The 15,487-nt window shown below is 34.7% G+C and overlaps 1 protein-coding gene across 1 annotated transcript in view; it reads left to right on the top strand.

Annotated features, from left to right (window-relative positions):
• The window catches only part of FSTL5 (follistatin like 5), a 346,821-nt gene that overhangs the window by 47,654 nt on the left and 283,680 nt on the right, over positions 1 to 15,487 (top strand). Inside the window, exon 3 of the mRNA XM_075149403.1 lies at positions 4,328 to 4,361. Coding sequence (XP_075005504.1) covers positions 4,328 to 4,361 — 34 coding nt within the window. The remainder of the gene's footprint in view (positions 1 to 4,327; positions 4,362 to 15,487) is intronic.

The raw sequence follows: 15,487 nt of genomic DNA on the forward strand, positions 1-15,487 counted from the left end.
CAATCTAGTACACCATATTTTATGGTCAATAAAGGCAGAAGTACTTTTTTTTTCTTTTCTTTTTTTTTTTTTTTTTTAAATATGTGACTAGTATGTTTAATGTAGTCATGGAGAATTTTGAAAACTTATTTTCCAGATAGGTACCAGTTTTGACACACTTCTTTGCTTTGAAACAATAAGAAAAAAGTCATTGACTTAGATTTGTAAGATCAGGTTACAGGGAACAACACAAATATTGCATCACTACCCATATTATTTTACAAAATGAGAAAAGTTGCAATAATACGTTTTAGTTGTTTGTAGATTGGATGGCCTCATTGTTTAAGTTAATGGTAGCTAAACATTTCTATGTCCCTGTGAATTATAAAATACTTTTGTATTATTGATTATAGCTTTATTCTTTTCACCAGTTTCAAATCTCCTTGGAAGAGGTTAAACAGCTTTGTGAGTGCATAGATTTAGTTTCAGGTGATACTTTTCTATATTACTCAGACGAAGACAGGTAATAACTCTGATTCTGAAATTATTTGCATGGTTACTGGGAGAAATGCTATCAAAAGGTATACATGTATTGATGTAGACATTAACTTCTTTCCATAGATTTATATGTACAATCTGGACATATTTAAGACTAAATGAACCTGATACGAGCACTATAATAACATATCCTTGGAGTATATAGATAGAATAAAACAGTGCAATTAGTACTGAAGTGTAATCAGTATACTCTCTCTGTTCTCAACAGGTTATAGAATGTTAAAAATAACTCCTATAAATTGCAACAAAAGCAAAAAAAATATTATCTGATTTCCTCTTTTTGTTCAAATTTAAAGTGTTTTGCATTTAGCCTATTCCCAATGCCATTTTTACTGGAAAAGCAGGAAATATTTGAAGAATACCTTGCAGTACACAAAACAGAGAGCATCTCTTTGAGCAACTACTGTGTAAAATCAAAGTTTGAAATTTTGGAGACAGATTATTGCCTTGAGTAAATCCTCGTAGGTTTTTCTCATGTTATTGAAGACAACTAGCTTAGTGTATACTTAACATTGAATATCAGGTTATGCAGCAAATTGTTTACTGTGTTCATTCTCATGTAGGTGATATGAAGGTGTTTAGAGAATAGATACAGTTATGTACGAGTGTGCTGCTAAGGAAAACTTCTTGAGCTACGTACATTCAGACTTTCATGTTACATGGACTTCAGCATTTCTAAAGAAATAACTTGTCAGTCAGAAAATAAACTAAACCTAAAAATTCAGTTAGGAGAAGATGCTATGGTAGAAGTTATTGCTTGAGTGGGAAATAATTTTTCAATGTTTGCCAAGCAAACCACAGGATGTATGTCAGACAGTGAAATCAAAATGAATAAACAGAAGAGCTGTCAACTTTAGTTGTAGTTTCAGAGTATTCAGAATGAATCCTTGGTAAATGAACTTAATGAACTTGCTGCTTTTATTTCTTTTCTTTTTTTTTTTTTTCAATTTCAGTGTGTATTTTACTTGTTTCTTTCTTATGAATGAGTTTTTACTACTAATACTAAGGGAAATCAGGCTCTTTAGTAAGACATTGTCATAATGTTTTAAATATGGAAAGTAGAGCATTTAAGAAATATGCTGCTTAAAAAATAAGTTACTATGTAAATATACCATTAATTTTCAAATGGATTTTCATTCAATATTTTAACATGTGAAACAAGTAATATAAATGGAAAATGTAGCTTAATAAATACTTGCTCAAATAAAAAAAATAACTTCAGCAGCACTTAGACTTCATTATTCAGAAACTGTTGTAGAAGAATTGTTGTGCAAGTAAAATTACAAAAGGTAAAAAGTTTTCTGAACAGTTATCAGAATGTATATTTGTAGGAAGCTTGAGGCTGGAAATGCTTGTGTGTTTTCAACAAACTATTGCATTGACTTAATTTTTGGTTCAAATGATAAATTTCAGCCATTTAAAACTTTTGAGTTAATAACTGAAACAAATGGTTTTTTAATACGTAATTTTTGATGTAGTGCTGCTTTGTTGGCTTGATGGCAATAAGTCAACACATTTAACATGATTAAAGCAAGTACCTTTTTCACAGTTTCTGATTAACAAGTTTGTTCTAAAAATATTTACAAAATTTGAGACTAACACCCTGATAGTATAGTATATGGCTGATGGAAAAATTATTTTCTTAAACTCATATGGAAGGGATTCAGAGATTTGCAGGGAAGAAAGAGAGCTAGAATTAAGCATAGGTAAGCCCAATACTCTGACCTGAACTAGAAGTAAGTGGGTCAGCCTAAGAGGTTGTGCTGGTACCTTTAAGATAAAACAGCATCCTCTAGATAGATGTAATAGTTGTCCCAGTTCCTGGTAACAACCAGTTAACTTGTCCTGTATTGAATGTGATACTTCTCTCAGAAACTAATTAATTGATTCACAGTTTTAGCATGACCCTTCTGCCTATGGCTTTCAAGGCCTACTGCTGTCCTATAGTGAGCACTGTATCAGGTTGCTCTGTTCGGCCTCCTTATATTCAGCTCACAATGGAGTTATCATGTGCTATCCAAAGGCCTTGTGTCTCATTCAAAGGCCTCAGGTATCCTTCTGCTTGTTACAGGCACTTTTATTGTGCCTATTGTCCTTTTTCTCTGCTACTTACTTACATTTGGTGGATACCTCGCAGGCATTTGCCTATTACTTCATAAACTGTCAAATGCTTACTTAAGCTAGCCATGACCCATTTCATACATGCAGTATGTTCACACATACCCACTGGTTGACACAATTTCAGTTCTTGGTATAGAGAATTAATACTATATTAATATGTATAATGGTTATACAACAGTTATTTTTTTAACTATAATAGGAAAGAAATATCCACCACTGTGGAAACCACTGTGAGGTTTTAAATTGCCTATGAGTTGTTTCATACTGTGTGCAGATGATGTGATACTGGTCAATCATAGACTCATAGAATGGTTTGGGTTGCAAGGTACCCCAGTGCTAACACTTGTCTTAATTTTCTCTCCTGTTTTCTGCCCTCCTTTCCTATTCCTCATCATTAGAAATAATAACTAAAAGACTTATATGACCAATGTTTCAAACACAGACATTTTAAGGTATAACAGAAATACAAATGTAGTCTTCAAGATGTAAAAGATAAGTATTTTTGCATAACAAGAAATATAAAATGTCTTAGTCCATGAACAACTTGCTCAGGTTTAGTCTTCTGGATGTAGGTGTGAGAATTACTTGCTCTGCTTATTCAAAAAAGAGATTCAGATGCTTTATCAGCTGATTGTTTTCTAAACATGGAATTTTACATCCATTTTTGTGTGGTATTGTCTCAGCAGAAGGAATCTTTTCCTGTTATCTACTAATATATTTTTATGTTATTTTTAAAGACATTTTTACAGAAAAATAATACAGCTGTATTTCAAAGAAAATCCAAAATGAGAAATAGCTAGGTAACAGTGCTATGGGGAAAGATTGGTGGATTAGAATGAACAACTAGTTGACTGTGAATCAGTTGTGTCATTACTGTTTTTCTGGAAGGGAAATGTTATTTTGAAATATGTCAATATATGTTATGTGTTGCTGATGCAGTTTTAAAGCTGATGTATTTTTAAAAATCCTTAGTTCTAGACAATTCTGAATTGGAATACTTTAGGCAACACATGTTAAAAAATTGTTAAAAACAGAAAGAGAAGACTGGAAGATAATTGAACCAAGAGAAGATGACTTTGTTTTCCTTTAAAGATGAAATGTTTTCTGTGTTCACTGTGATGCAAGCAAGTCAGGAAAAATATGAAAATAAAAATAGTAGTTGAGCGGATTTTGGCAAAGTTTCATTCAGGATGAAACAGAGGACAGTTAAGCACTTGCTCCAGGACTTACAAGGTTCTGGAACACTCTCTTCATATCATGGAATAATTTAGGCTGGCAGTGGCCCCTACGGTTACCTAGTTGAAGCAGTTCCTTAAAGCAGATCTAACTTCAAAATTACATCAGGTTGCACAGGATCTTGATCAGTTCAATTATGAGCATCTCCCAAGATAGTGGTAAAGTGACAGAGACTGGATGGCCTCTCTGGACAATATGTTGAGGCATATCACTGTAACATATCACTGTAATTGTGAAAAAAAATGTGAAAAATACCAGGGGAGTTTAAAAACAGATTATGTAGGAATCTTTCTGCAGCAGGCAAAGCATAGCTGATTTTATCTTGGAGCCGGAAAGAGGATGAGCTAGACTAAGTCTCTTTTGGATCTGTATGTCTATGATTTTTGTGGTAACTAATTCTGTAAATAATATATTTTTCTACTTTTAATTGCAGCAGGAAAAGAATCAGGAAAGCTCAAGAAATAAAGGTAAGTGCTAATTATTTTCAGAATGTGGAGATTCTTGTAATTATCACAAATCTAACATCCATTGTTGGTAAAAAATTATCCAGACAGGTTGTTTACTAAGTATTTTGGTATTTGAAATGACAAAAATGTATCGAGGAAAGGGGGATGAAATGGAGGAAGTAAATGCATAAGCCACTATTTTTGGAACTCTGCTGGAGATGAACAAGGCTGACTGCTGTACTCTGGATGGGGTGGGCTGCTTAGCTTCTCACTAAGTTTGTGACCTCGACTATGGATGCTTATTATACTTCAATGAAACATCAGTACTATCACTTTCGCATCTCCCTTTTCATTTAGTAAATCTGTAACTGGATGTGATCCCAATTTACGCACAAATTAATCATGTCCTTAGTAGGCTGCCTTGCAAAACTACTGTCATCTGTGGGTTTTGCATACAATTTTTTTTTATATTTTCACTGCACCTTACTCTGTGCCAATGGCTAAGCACTACGTGAAATAGAATATCCAGGTTAAAGAAACCCTTGTATCCAGAAAATTAAAAGAGTTCAGAAACGCAAATTGTGGATTTCATGCTTCTTTCTAATATAAAGTCTGTTAAGTGACAGAACACCCAAATTTCTTGGTTAAAAATTCGATAAGCAGACAATGAAAAACAAAATTGCCAATAGAGGCAAAGATTGTTGTCTTGATATTGTAATTGCTTACAGAGGTAGGCTATGAGGTACTTTAAAAAGGAAAACAAAGGGAAGGTAGAAGAAGAAAGAACACCAGTTAAAGGCTACAAAGAGAGGAGGGAATTAAGTGACAGATTAACCTATATCTTTTTTATTGCCTTAGGAAGCAATACTTAATCATACCACCTCAGTTAGCTGTTCTTAATTCAGTTATTTATGTATCACAGTACTCATTAATCTCAATTTCCTTGCTTTCCCTCACGCTAAGGCTATACACGGGCATCTAAAGACAAACTAAATCTGATGGTTGTTTGGAGATGTGTCAGGACAATTACGTTGTTCATGATGATATAATTTACATCATCTGAAGGACCTATGATCCTTCATTTGAAGAGTGTGTATGATAAAATAAATCAAAAAAAACCCTCAGTTTCAACCAGTTTGTGATTTATAATTTTCTTTTCTGAGGTAATACAATATAAAGTTGAATTGTCTTTAGATGTAGTGAGCGTATCCATGATGTATTGTTCAAAAGCTTTTCTTGCCTTATGACTTAATACAAATCATATAAAAGATTGTGAAAACTCAGATTAGATTACAGAAATAAGATACTCGTGAATACTTAATTTTAGAGAAATTACAAACTTTAAGCCTCTATCTACAAAGAAGGATACTGAAATTGGCCATTCTTGTGGATTTTTACGATTTATTTCAGTTATATTATGAGCCCAGTTGCCAGGTGTATGGTCATTATGATATATACGTCAGGAACAAGTACAAGTAGGAACAAAATAATGAGCTAGTTGGGAGTGCCCATCATATTTATTAGCTGTTAGTTTAGTTAACTAACCACAGAAATAATTTTCAAAGGCTTATAAAATATTGCCCTCAACCACAGCGAATGCAAAGCATTAAATTCTACTTGAACGGAGATATCCGTTACCTCCAAACAGGCAGTGAAATTGGTGCTCAGCTGCACAAAATTTGTTGTGATTATAACTGTGACATCTCTTGGGGAAATTTTTAATCTACTAAACTTCCTGCATGCTGTGCATGTCTCTGCCTAAACTGACAATTCAACTTGGAAGATTTCAGTAGTCTGACAGACTACTCACAAACAGGGTAGGCTTTGGAAAAATGATTCCGCTTTTCTATATATACAGATATGCTTAATTGCTTAATGTTTTTGGGGGTTGTTGTGTGGTTGCATTTTTTTGGCCACCTTTTTTCATATTCTTTAATTTTCTTCTTTGTTTTCATGTGTTCTTTTTCCATGTCATTGAGAACTTTCAGAAAGGTATTTTTATTTCAATTGTAACTTACGGCATATAAGTTGTTAAAAGTTTTTCTGCTTAAAATACTGATTGGTTTGGGTGAAACAAGGCTAAATTAATGTTTCAGCATAAACGTTCCTGTGTTGTCAATGAGCATCTACCCTTCACATGCAGTACCTAAATGTGTTGTGCTCTGCACGTGTTCTTGTGAAATAGGTAAATTATCTCACAGGGTTTTAACAGTATTTCTTACACTGTCTGCATATGGAAGTTACTGTATACAGTAAAATTTCTGTGGTTCCTTAAATGTTCTGAAACTTGCAGAATCAATGTTGTCTTCTTAATTCAGAGGACAATTACAGCCCATGTTAAACATCCCTACCAAATGAAATGCTAGTCTCTGGTGTGCCTCATAACTTCCATTGGTATCAGTATTTCAGTATCTAATTTTTATCCAGTATTTCTTTAAGATTGTATTTTTATTAAAGGAGGATATTGCAGCAGAATTAAAGTCAAATGCCTTTTGACTTCAGCAGGATCAAAACATTAGTAACAAGCACCATTCCGTATCTTTTATTATATTATAAATGCCTAGTAATTTTTCATTTTATTTCATTTATTGCTATAAAATAAATCTGATTCCATTAATATTTTAGTAATGATGTTGTTATTGTTTTGTAGTGTTTGTTTTTTCTCCTGACATTTTTCTGACCCACTTGTTTTTCCCATCTGTTAGTTCTGTCGTTAGCGGCTAAGTCAATCACACCAAAATAGAAGCCAATACTCAAACATGCCCTGTTCTGACACTAATCCCATCTCTTTCTTATCTGTGATATTCTTTTTCTTGTTTTATTTAATGGATAACAAAACTTTGTGTACACTATTTGAGAAAAAAGAAACACTGCTTTTATGTAAAATAATATATTAACATTTTATAATTTTAGTGTACACTGGCAAACTTCCTTATACTTCTGACAATTTTTCCTGCAGGAAAATGATTATCACCAGTGCAAAATACAGATAAAATTAGTTTCATAGCCCATGTCTTTAATATGAAAGAAATAACAAGGCAAACAATCACAAACTAAAACCTTGCTAAATTTTACTTGCTGGTTTGGAGTCACAATTTGACCTTCTTTACCTCTCTTTTCCAGAGGTAACTCCTTCAGACAAATGAACATTTTATTCCAAACCTACAGTGGATAATAAAATAGATATTTTTGCAATGAGTTGGAAATACATTTGGCAATATCAGAAATGGTGTTGTATTTAAGCAGTGTGCAGAATTTTCTTCCCAGCTTATGCTTAACTTTGGAGACTTTCAGGTACTTTTAATAAAGTACATGATAAACTTTAAAGTGGAAATTGTTTCTGACAACATAGAATCATAGAATCATACAGGTCGGAAAAGACCTCTAAGATCATCGAGTCCAACCGTCAACCCAACACCACCATACCCACTAAACCATATCCCTAAGCACCTCATCTACACATCTTTTAAATACTTCCAGGGATGGTGACTCCACCACTCCCCTGGGCAGCCTGTTCCAAGGCCTGACCTCTCTTTCAGGAAAGAAATTTCTCCTAATGTCCAATCTAAACCTCCCTTGGCGCAACTTGAGGCCATTTCCTCTTGTCCTATCGCTAGTTACTTGGGAGAAGAGACCAACACCCACCTCACTACAACCTCCTTTCAGGTAGTTGGAGAGGGCGATGAGGTCTCCCCTCAGCCTTCTCTTCTCCAGGCTAAACAACCCCAGTTCCCTCAGCTGCTCCTCATAAGGCTTGTGCTCCAGACCCTTCACCAGCTTCGTTGCCCTTCTCTGGACACGCTCCAGCCCCTCCATGTCCTTCTTGTAGTGAGGGGCCCAAAACTGAACACAGGATTCGAGGTGCGGCCTCACCAGTGCCGAGTACAGGGGCACAATCACCTCCCTGCTCCTGATGGCCACACTATTTCTGATACAGGCCAGGATGCCGTTGGCCTTCTTGGCCACCTGAGCACACTGCCAGCTCATGTTCAGCCGGCTGTCAATCAGCACCCCCAGGTCCTTTTCCTCCAGGCAGCTTTCCAGCCACTCTTCCCCAAGCCTGTAGCGTTGCCTGGGGTTCTTGTGGCCGAAGTGCAGGACCCGGCACTTGGCCTTGCTGAACCTCATACAGTTGGCCTCGGCCCATCGATCCAGCCTGTCCAGGTCCCTCTGCAGAGCCTTCCTACCCTCCAGCAGATCAACACTCCCGCCCAACTCGGTGTCGTCTGCAAACTTACTGAGGGAGCACTCGATCCCCTCCTCCAGATCACTGATAAAGATATTGAACAGGACCGGCCCCAAAACTGAGCCCTGGGGAACACCGCTCGTGACTGGCCGCCGACTGGATTTAACTCCCTTCACCACAACTCTCTGGGCTCGGCCGTCCAGCCAGTTTTTTACCCAGCGAAGAGTGTATCTGTCTAGGCCGTGAGCCGCCAGCTTCTTTAGGAGAATGCTGTGGGAGACAGTGTCAAAGGCTTTACTGAAGTCCAGGTAGACCACATCCACAGCCTTTCCCTCATCCACGAGGCGGGTCACCTGGTCATAGAAGGAGATCAGGTTGGTCAAGCAGGACCTGCCTTCCATGAACCCGTGCTGGCTGGGCCTGATCCCCTGTTTGTCCCGGACATGGCTCGTAAGCACCCTCAAAACCAACCGCTCCATGATCTTCCCCGGCACCCAGGCCAACATTATTCTGGAAAACTTTTATTTCTGAAGAACCAGAAGGTTGACTAGTGACACATATCAGCTTTTTGCCAAACTTCAAAGTCATCTCAATTCCTTTGCTCAGTAAAAGCATGGGCACACTGGAAATAATGAGTCACAAAAATATTTCAGTTAACTGGTGATGTTTCAGATGATCAGTTCCCAAACCCAGTCACAGTTATTTTGAATTATGGTACAATAATTTTCTTTTTTAAGAACTAAAAATTAATTTCAGTATGGAAAAGCAGTGTGTAATATATGTTTCTAAAAAACAACAGCAAAACCAGAGAAAATCTACCAGAACAAAAAAGCTAAAAAACATTTTTGAATTTAGACTGAGAGTAAGGTGGTCATTTTGCTCATATTGAACGAAGAGATGATGCTTTACACGACTTGTGTAACTTTCGCTATTTGTTTCAGCAACTTGAAGAACAGTTACTGAAATATATAAAAATTGCTCTGGCTATCATTTGGAAAACATTCACTTTTCATAGCATTTGCAAAATGTGCATGTAAATAATTTGAATTATATTAACTTGAACAGTTTTACTTTAGTTAAGTACACTTTAGAGACTGACTGTATAGTATACTGTTAAAATTTTTGCTAGCTACTATTGATCTGAGCTTTGAACGTCATTAACACACTAAACTAAACAGGAGAATATTGACTGACAGTATTTTAATTACAACCTGAGTTTCTAATTGTATTCAATCCTTCTCATTTTATGCTTACCTTAATAATCTGAATGTGAAATCGTTGTTGACTCCCAGATCAGTTTCAAAAATATAATTCTCTATTATTATGAACATATTTCCAGGCTCTTCTGATATCATTAACAAACATCTGTTCCTTTTATGATCTTTAGCTATCAAAAATAAAAAGGATACCGTATGGGCATCACTTGCATATCTCACTTGCTTTTTACTCCTTAAAAAGTTAGTATACCTGCACAACACTTGTGGCCTTGTGGCCTCTGGGATTCCAGATTGGTGTTGTAGTCTTTTTCTATACAATGATAAACGTAAGACAAGAAGGAGTGAGAAAAGCTTAAAATTGTTCCAAATTGAAAGAATTTAAGGGACAAAACCAGTAAGGCCTTAATTAAATAAATAACGTTTTAAAATTACAGTTTATCTTGAGATACTCTCAAATGCCAGCGGGTGCGCAAACTGTTATGTCTATACTGCAATATAAGCTCTGTATGTTCCGATAAAGAGTACATGGCATCCGCGTTTTATGTCATGTTAAACCAATTAACTATGGCAAAAAATGCACATCGTTACTTTCTGTAATGTACCCAGTGACTACTTATGTCTGTCTAAATTCGTATTTCAACAGACTTGTGTAATGTGAGTATGGTTAGAGTCTAAACTGCAGTCCTCCTGGACTGAATTGATTAATGTTTTAGTTTGTTACACTGTAGTAATCCTTCTCTGGTAGAGAAGTGCATATCAGATAAAAATGTAATTTTTTAGAGAATATACATAGGCAGGTTAGTAAATATTTGTCTGAGAGTGTTGTTTTCATCAGAATGTAGCTGCTAAATGATCTGACCTACAGTGTTCGTTGTTCTGATGTTCTTTTCTTTGTCGCTATGTTCCAACTTACCTGAGTGAATAAACTTTTAAGAGGTGGTATGAGGATTGTTTGAATTAAGTGTGCCAAATACTATCCCCTTTATCCTATTCTATTCTCCTCCAAAGCCTAGTCAACTGAAACTCAAATCTCTTCTGTCACTTAAGAATTGCCATAAGAAATGCAGCTCTGTCTTCCACTCGAGTAATTCTCCACTTCTTTTCATTTCCATGTTTTTACAAGAGACCTACAGATACAGTGTTATTAACTGAATATTGTGGGGGGTTATTTATTTTTATCTTGGAATAGCTTTAGCATGATAAATGTTTGTAAAAATGCCTTTTTTTTTTTCTACATTCTGAATCAGTTCAGATTCAGGTTATGAAACGCATTCAAAAGAAAACTCTTTATCTGTGAAAATGATTTTAATATAACAGTTAATTTTACAATCTTATTTTTGAACAGACCTGAAGCTCACTTTGATAAGTGAAGTGTGTGGGTCAGATATCAGTTCTAGGTAACATCTTTGTTAACAGTGAATTATCCAGACTTTGAAAGATACATTAAGGTCTGTGCTGTACTATACAGCTTTGTGAGAAGGCTTTCGTATTTATTTTAAACAAAGCATTAATTGATGAAGCTGAATTCCAGTTTTGAGATCTGTCTGTCAACACAGCACAGTATTTGTACAGTAACCAAGTCAGACTTGCTATCAGTGTAATGCCATAGACATAAACAGAGTAAACTGCAAGACAGTTTGACTCACCAGTTGTTGTCTTGAGGTAAATGTTCTTTATGTTAGTCAAGAAAGTAAGTAAAAGTACTCAAGTAATAATAAGTGAATACAGCATGGTTCAAATATAACAGAATTGCAGCATTTACTGTATTTTAAAATACAGACATACATTCCATACCAGTGAAAAATTGTCTGCAGATTTAGTATGGTGGTGTCAGGGGATGAACAGCATCACATACAATTTCATAAGTGTTATGTTAAAAATGATGTCCATATTTCAGCATAGGAGTTATTTCTAACCTTATGTTGGTTGGCTCCAAAGTTTCTAAGTCCACTTTTGCTATGACAAGTATGTATACTAGAAAAGACAACTAGAGCCAGAATGAGTCTGAAAAGTTTTTGTAAATTACACAAAAATTCACAGCTCTCGCTGTATATTCAGAAAATGCATTGGAATAACAAGATAACAAGATATGTCTATAATTTTTCTTAAATGCACATGTTCATTATTTCTGCCACTAATCTAGAGCTACGTGAGGGGGTCACACATATCCTGATGACCACTACACAGATACCTACTGATATATATTATATATATATTATCATATACATATGTATTATACATATAATGATAATTGAGAAAACGTGAAGACAAAAATGTACTCCAACTGTGTTTTGTTGCATTCATAATAGAATGAAATTCATGTGAGATGTATCTGACTTGTTAGCAGCTTTAGGAATTATACACACAAAGAAATTTCTTTCATCTTTTGGTTTTCTTTATGGCAGAGAAATGGACATTTGACTTAATTTGTCTTCTCACATGTAATATTCATGCCATTCAGAAACTTGGAGGGGAAAAAATGGCCTGTGTCAAAGTTCCAGGCAAGAACTCTTCTTCTGTAAAATGATTCATATATACTAACAAGAGATATAATGGTTATTTCTATATGTAGTAGCATTGTAGAGCTCACACAAGAGATGGGTATACCCATCTAGTTTTCTTTTAAATTCATCCATGTACTTCTAAAATTTAGGTTGCATTCTGTTAAATTGCTAAATCAATTTCAAAGTAGACATTTTGAACTTGACTAGAGAGAATATGATCTGCAGTATTCATGAAGTTTCTCTCTGTAGTGCACAAACACTTCATTTGAACTGATACAGCAGAGAAGAGATTCAACACCAGCGGGGGCGGGGGCTAGGATTCCTGAATACTTACTGGAATACATATTCATTCCTGTTAAGACTCTACTAGCTTTAAAGAAGTCACTCAAAGGATGAACATAGCAATTTTGCTAATTTAAATTTAAATGTGTTAGTAGTCTGAATTTTAATGATGTGTGACCCACAAATGATTTTGAATAGCAGTACAGTTTGACTAACACTCTGAATTTTTTTTTCATGTAAATTTTATTTAAAAGCTTCCATGTAAAAGTAGCTACTGTTTAACTTGAAGACTCTATTGAAAATGTTTTGGATAGTTTTTTGTGTTGTTTCTGATGTAGGCTGAGAAGAGTTAATGAACATGACTTTCTTTAAGTTAATCTATTCTTTTATTATTAATAATATTGAGTTTTGTAAGTTGAAAATTCATACTAAAAGCTTTGTAATTTCATATATTAAGATTCTTCTCTCTGCTTAAGACAAGACTGGATTTCACTTGAAGGAAGAAATACTGATGAAATATTCTGAAATATATGTATTTTCAATAATACTAACTTTGGTTTACTTCTTTCTTTCTTCTTAAAAGAGGTACACAAACCACAGATGGCTTTATGAAGTAATTTGAATTAGCTCTTGAGCGCTGAAGACTTGCACTAAATTCATAGAGAGAATGCAATGCAATGAGAAAGTATACTTGGATCCTTTAATATACATAATAAAAACATTAGTGCAGTGTCTGTAGGCTATGCATATCATGTTTCTCAAATGTAGTGAATATTCATTTGAATACACTAACAATAGAAATCTAAGAATGTAAAATGGGTCACTCCCTGTGAAAGCTTAGAGTTCTCATGGCTTTGGTGCATTTAGGTACACTGGTTTAAAATGTTACCCACCTCGTCTGCATACCCTGCTCCTTTGCAGGATCTTACCATTCTTGTAATGAGGAGCAAAAGATGACTTTGCTCCATAGGTATCTTAGTTAAGTTTGGCATATAATAGCCAGTGGGGGCAGATTATTTCACAATACCTGTGAAACAAGTATTGTGAACAATTGTAGTATTCTAACAATTGTAGAAGGCAATTGTTATGACTAAAAATAGTCAAATCGGAATGATAGAAAGAGCAACTTGTGTTTTGTGTTGCAGACTGTTGAAACAAGATAATCTTCGTATCTTAACGTTTTGAAGTTTTCCTTTTAGAATAGATTTTCAAAAAGAATAGTGTATGTTAGAAAGTATTACAATGCTGTTGCACTAGAAACTTACATTTTATTTGTAAATAAGTATACAATGTAATAGCTAAAGAATCAATGTATCAATGTTAGAATTTTGGGGAAAGCAACTTTCACTATTTGTTTTATTCTTCTATAGCATAACCCTTGCTTTATCAGAAGAGCTCAATATTATCTCAATATAAACTTATTAAAATAGTCAGCTGTACCTTGTTACTGAACAAAAAGGAGGCTATGATATTTGTGTCACTGAAAAAGATATACATAGAGATCCTTCTAAAAAGCCACAGGGATCTTTACAAGCTCTACAAGCATACGTTTTTTGATATGAACTTAAAAACCAATATAGACAATAGTTCAATTAGACTGTTCATAAAGGACTATTCAAAGGAGAGGAGTGGTTGTCCTAAAAGAAAAAATGAAGTCCAGGAGGAGTACATAACATTCAGAAGCAACAGATCACACGTACTGGTATTTCAGAAATAAATTCTAATTAACTTATATTGTTTTAAAATGAATACCTGTAAATAGATGTCTTTTTAATCCAGGTACTGTGCCACTGTTTTTTATTGTACATTTATAACACTAAAGTTTAATAGCTCTCAACATAACATGCAGATAGGTTTTCTGTGCTGTTTATAGGTTATAAAACATTAATTTTAAGAACACGTATGCAGAAAAAACGATACATTTGTGTTACCCAGGAGAAATTTCCTTACCCATACCATCTAAAACAGAATTACTTTTTGCATTTATTGTGAATTCTTTAGAATGCTATTTATTATATATTGGGAACATATTTTCTGATATCAGATATCTCTTGCAAGCAACTGAAAAGACAATCAAAACTTACCTAACCTTGAAAGATGAGTCTGGTGAACATGATTTTCACCCCTACCCTCACTTCCAATTATTGCAGCACTGTATATCACTCAGGTGCCAGTTGAAACAATTACAGTATTCATTTTTTGCTTTACTCTTTACATAGCAAGGGTTGATGCATTTCGTTATCCATTAAGGCCATGTTCTAGTTTTACTCCAAGCATACTCTTTTGCTACTGCTTCAGACACTAGAACACGATTAACAGTGTCAGATCCTGTTAACGTTTACATCATAACTGGAAGCAGATATTAAAGTGAAGTGCAAATTAAAGACTGCTAAAATGCCTGCCACTAACAATTATGGTGGGGCAGTATTAAATTTCTCATTTGTTTCCAAAGGTCAGATTAATAAAGCTGCATGGCACATTATCATAAAGGGTGGACCCAGCTGTCTGTTTTGATTATGCTTAAAAGTCTAGTGTTTCTAAGGAGACTTTGCAAGGAATGAATGCATCCATTTTAACTAGCAGTTTAAATGTGGGTAATTATTAGACCCTTTCCTGAAAAGACCCAAACCAGAGGTTGCTGTCAATCAAATGTCTTTCTGCTTTTCAATTTACAAATATAAAAACTAGGTTTCTTTTATAAATTCCTTTCAGTTTTTAATCCTTAAATTTTAAATAGCTCCCCAAGTACCTGAAAAGCTAATTCCTTAGATGAACTAGCTGCAAACTAAACTGCATCAAATATTAAAAATAGATCTACTCATATCTATTCCAAAATGACTTAATAAAACTTTGTTTTATTTGTGGTTTGTTTTTTCCCCTCTTTCCTTTTTTCTTGACTCAGAAGCATTTTCAAGAGAAAGTGTTTTTTTTCCCAGAAGATGAACAGCAACAGTTTCC

Source organism: Calonectris borealis, chromosome 4 (genome assembly GCF_964195595.1).
Source record: "Calonectris borealis chromosome 4, bCalBor7.hap1.2, whole genome shotgun sequence".
Lineage (NCBI taxonomy): Eukaryota > Metazoa > Chordata > Aves > Procellariiformes > Procellariidae > Calonectris > Calonectris borealis.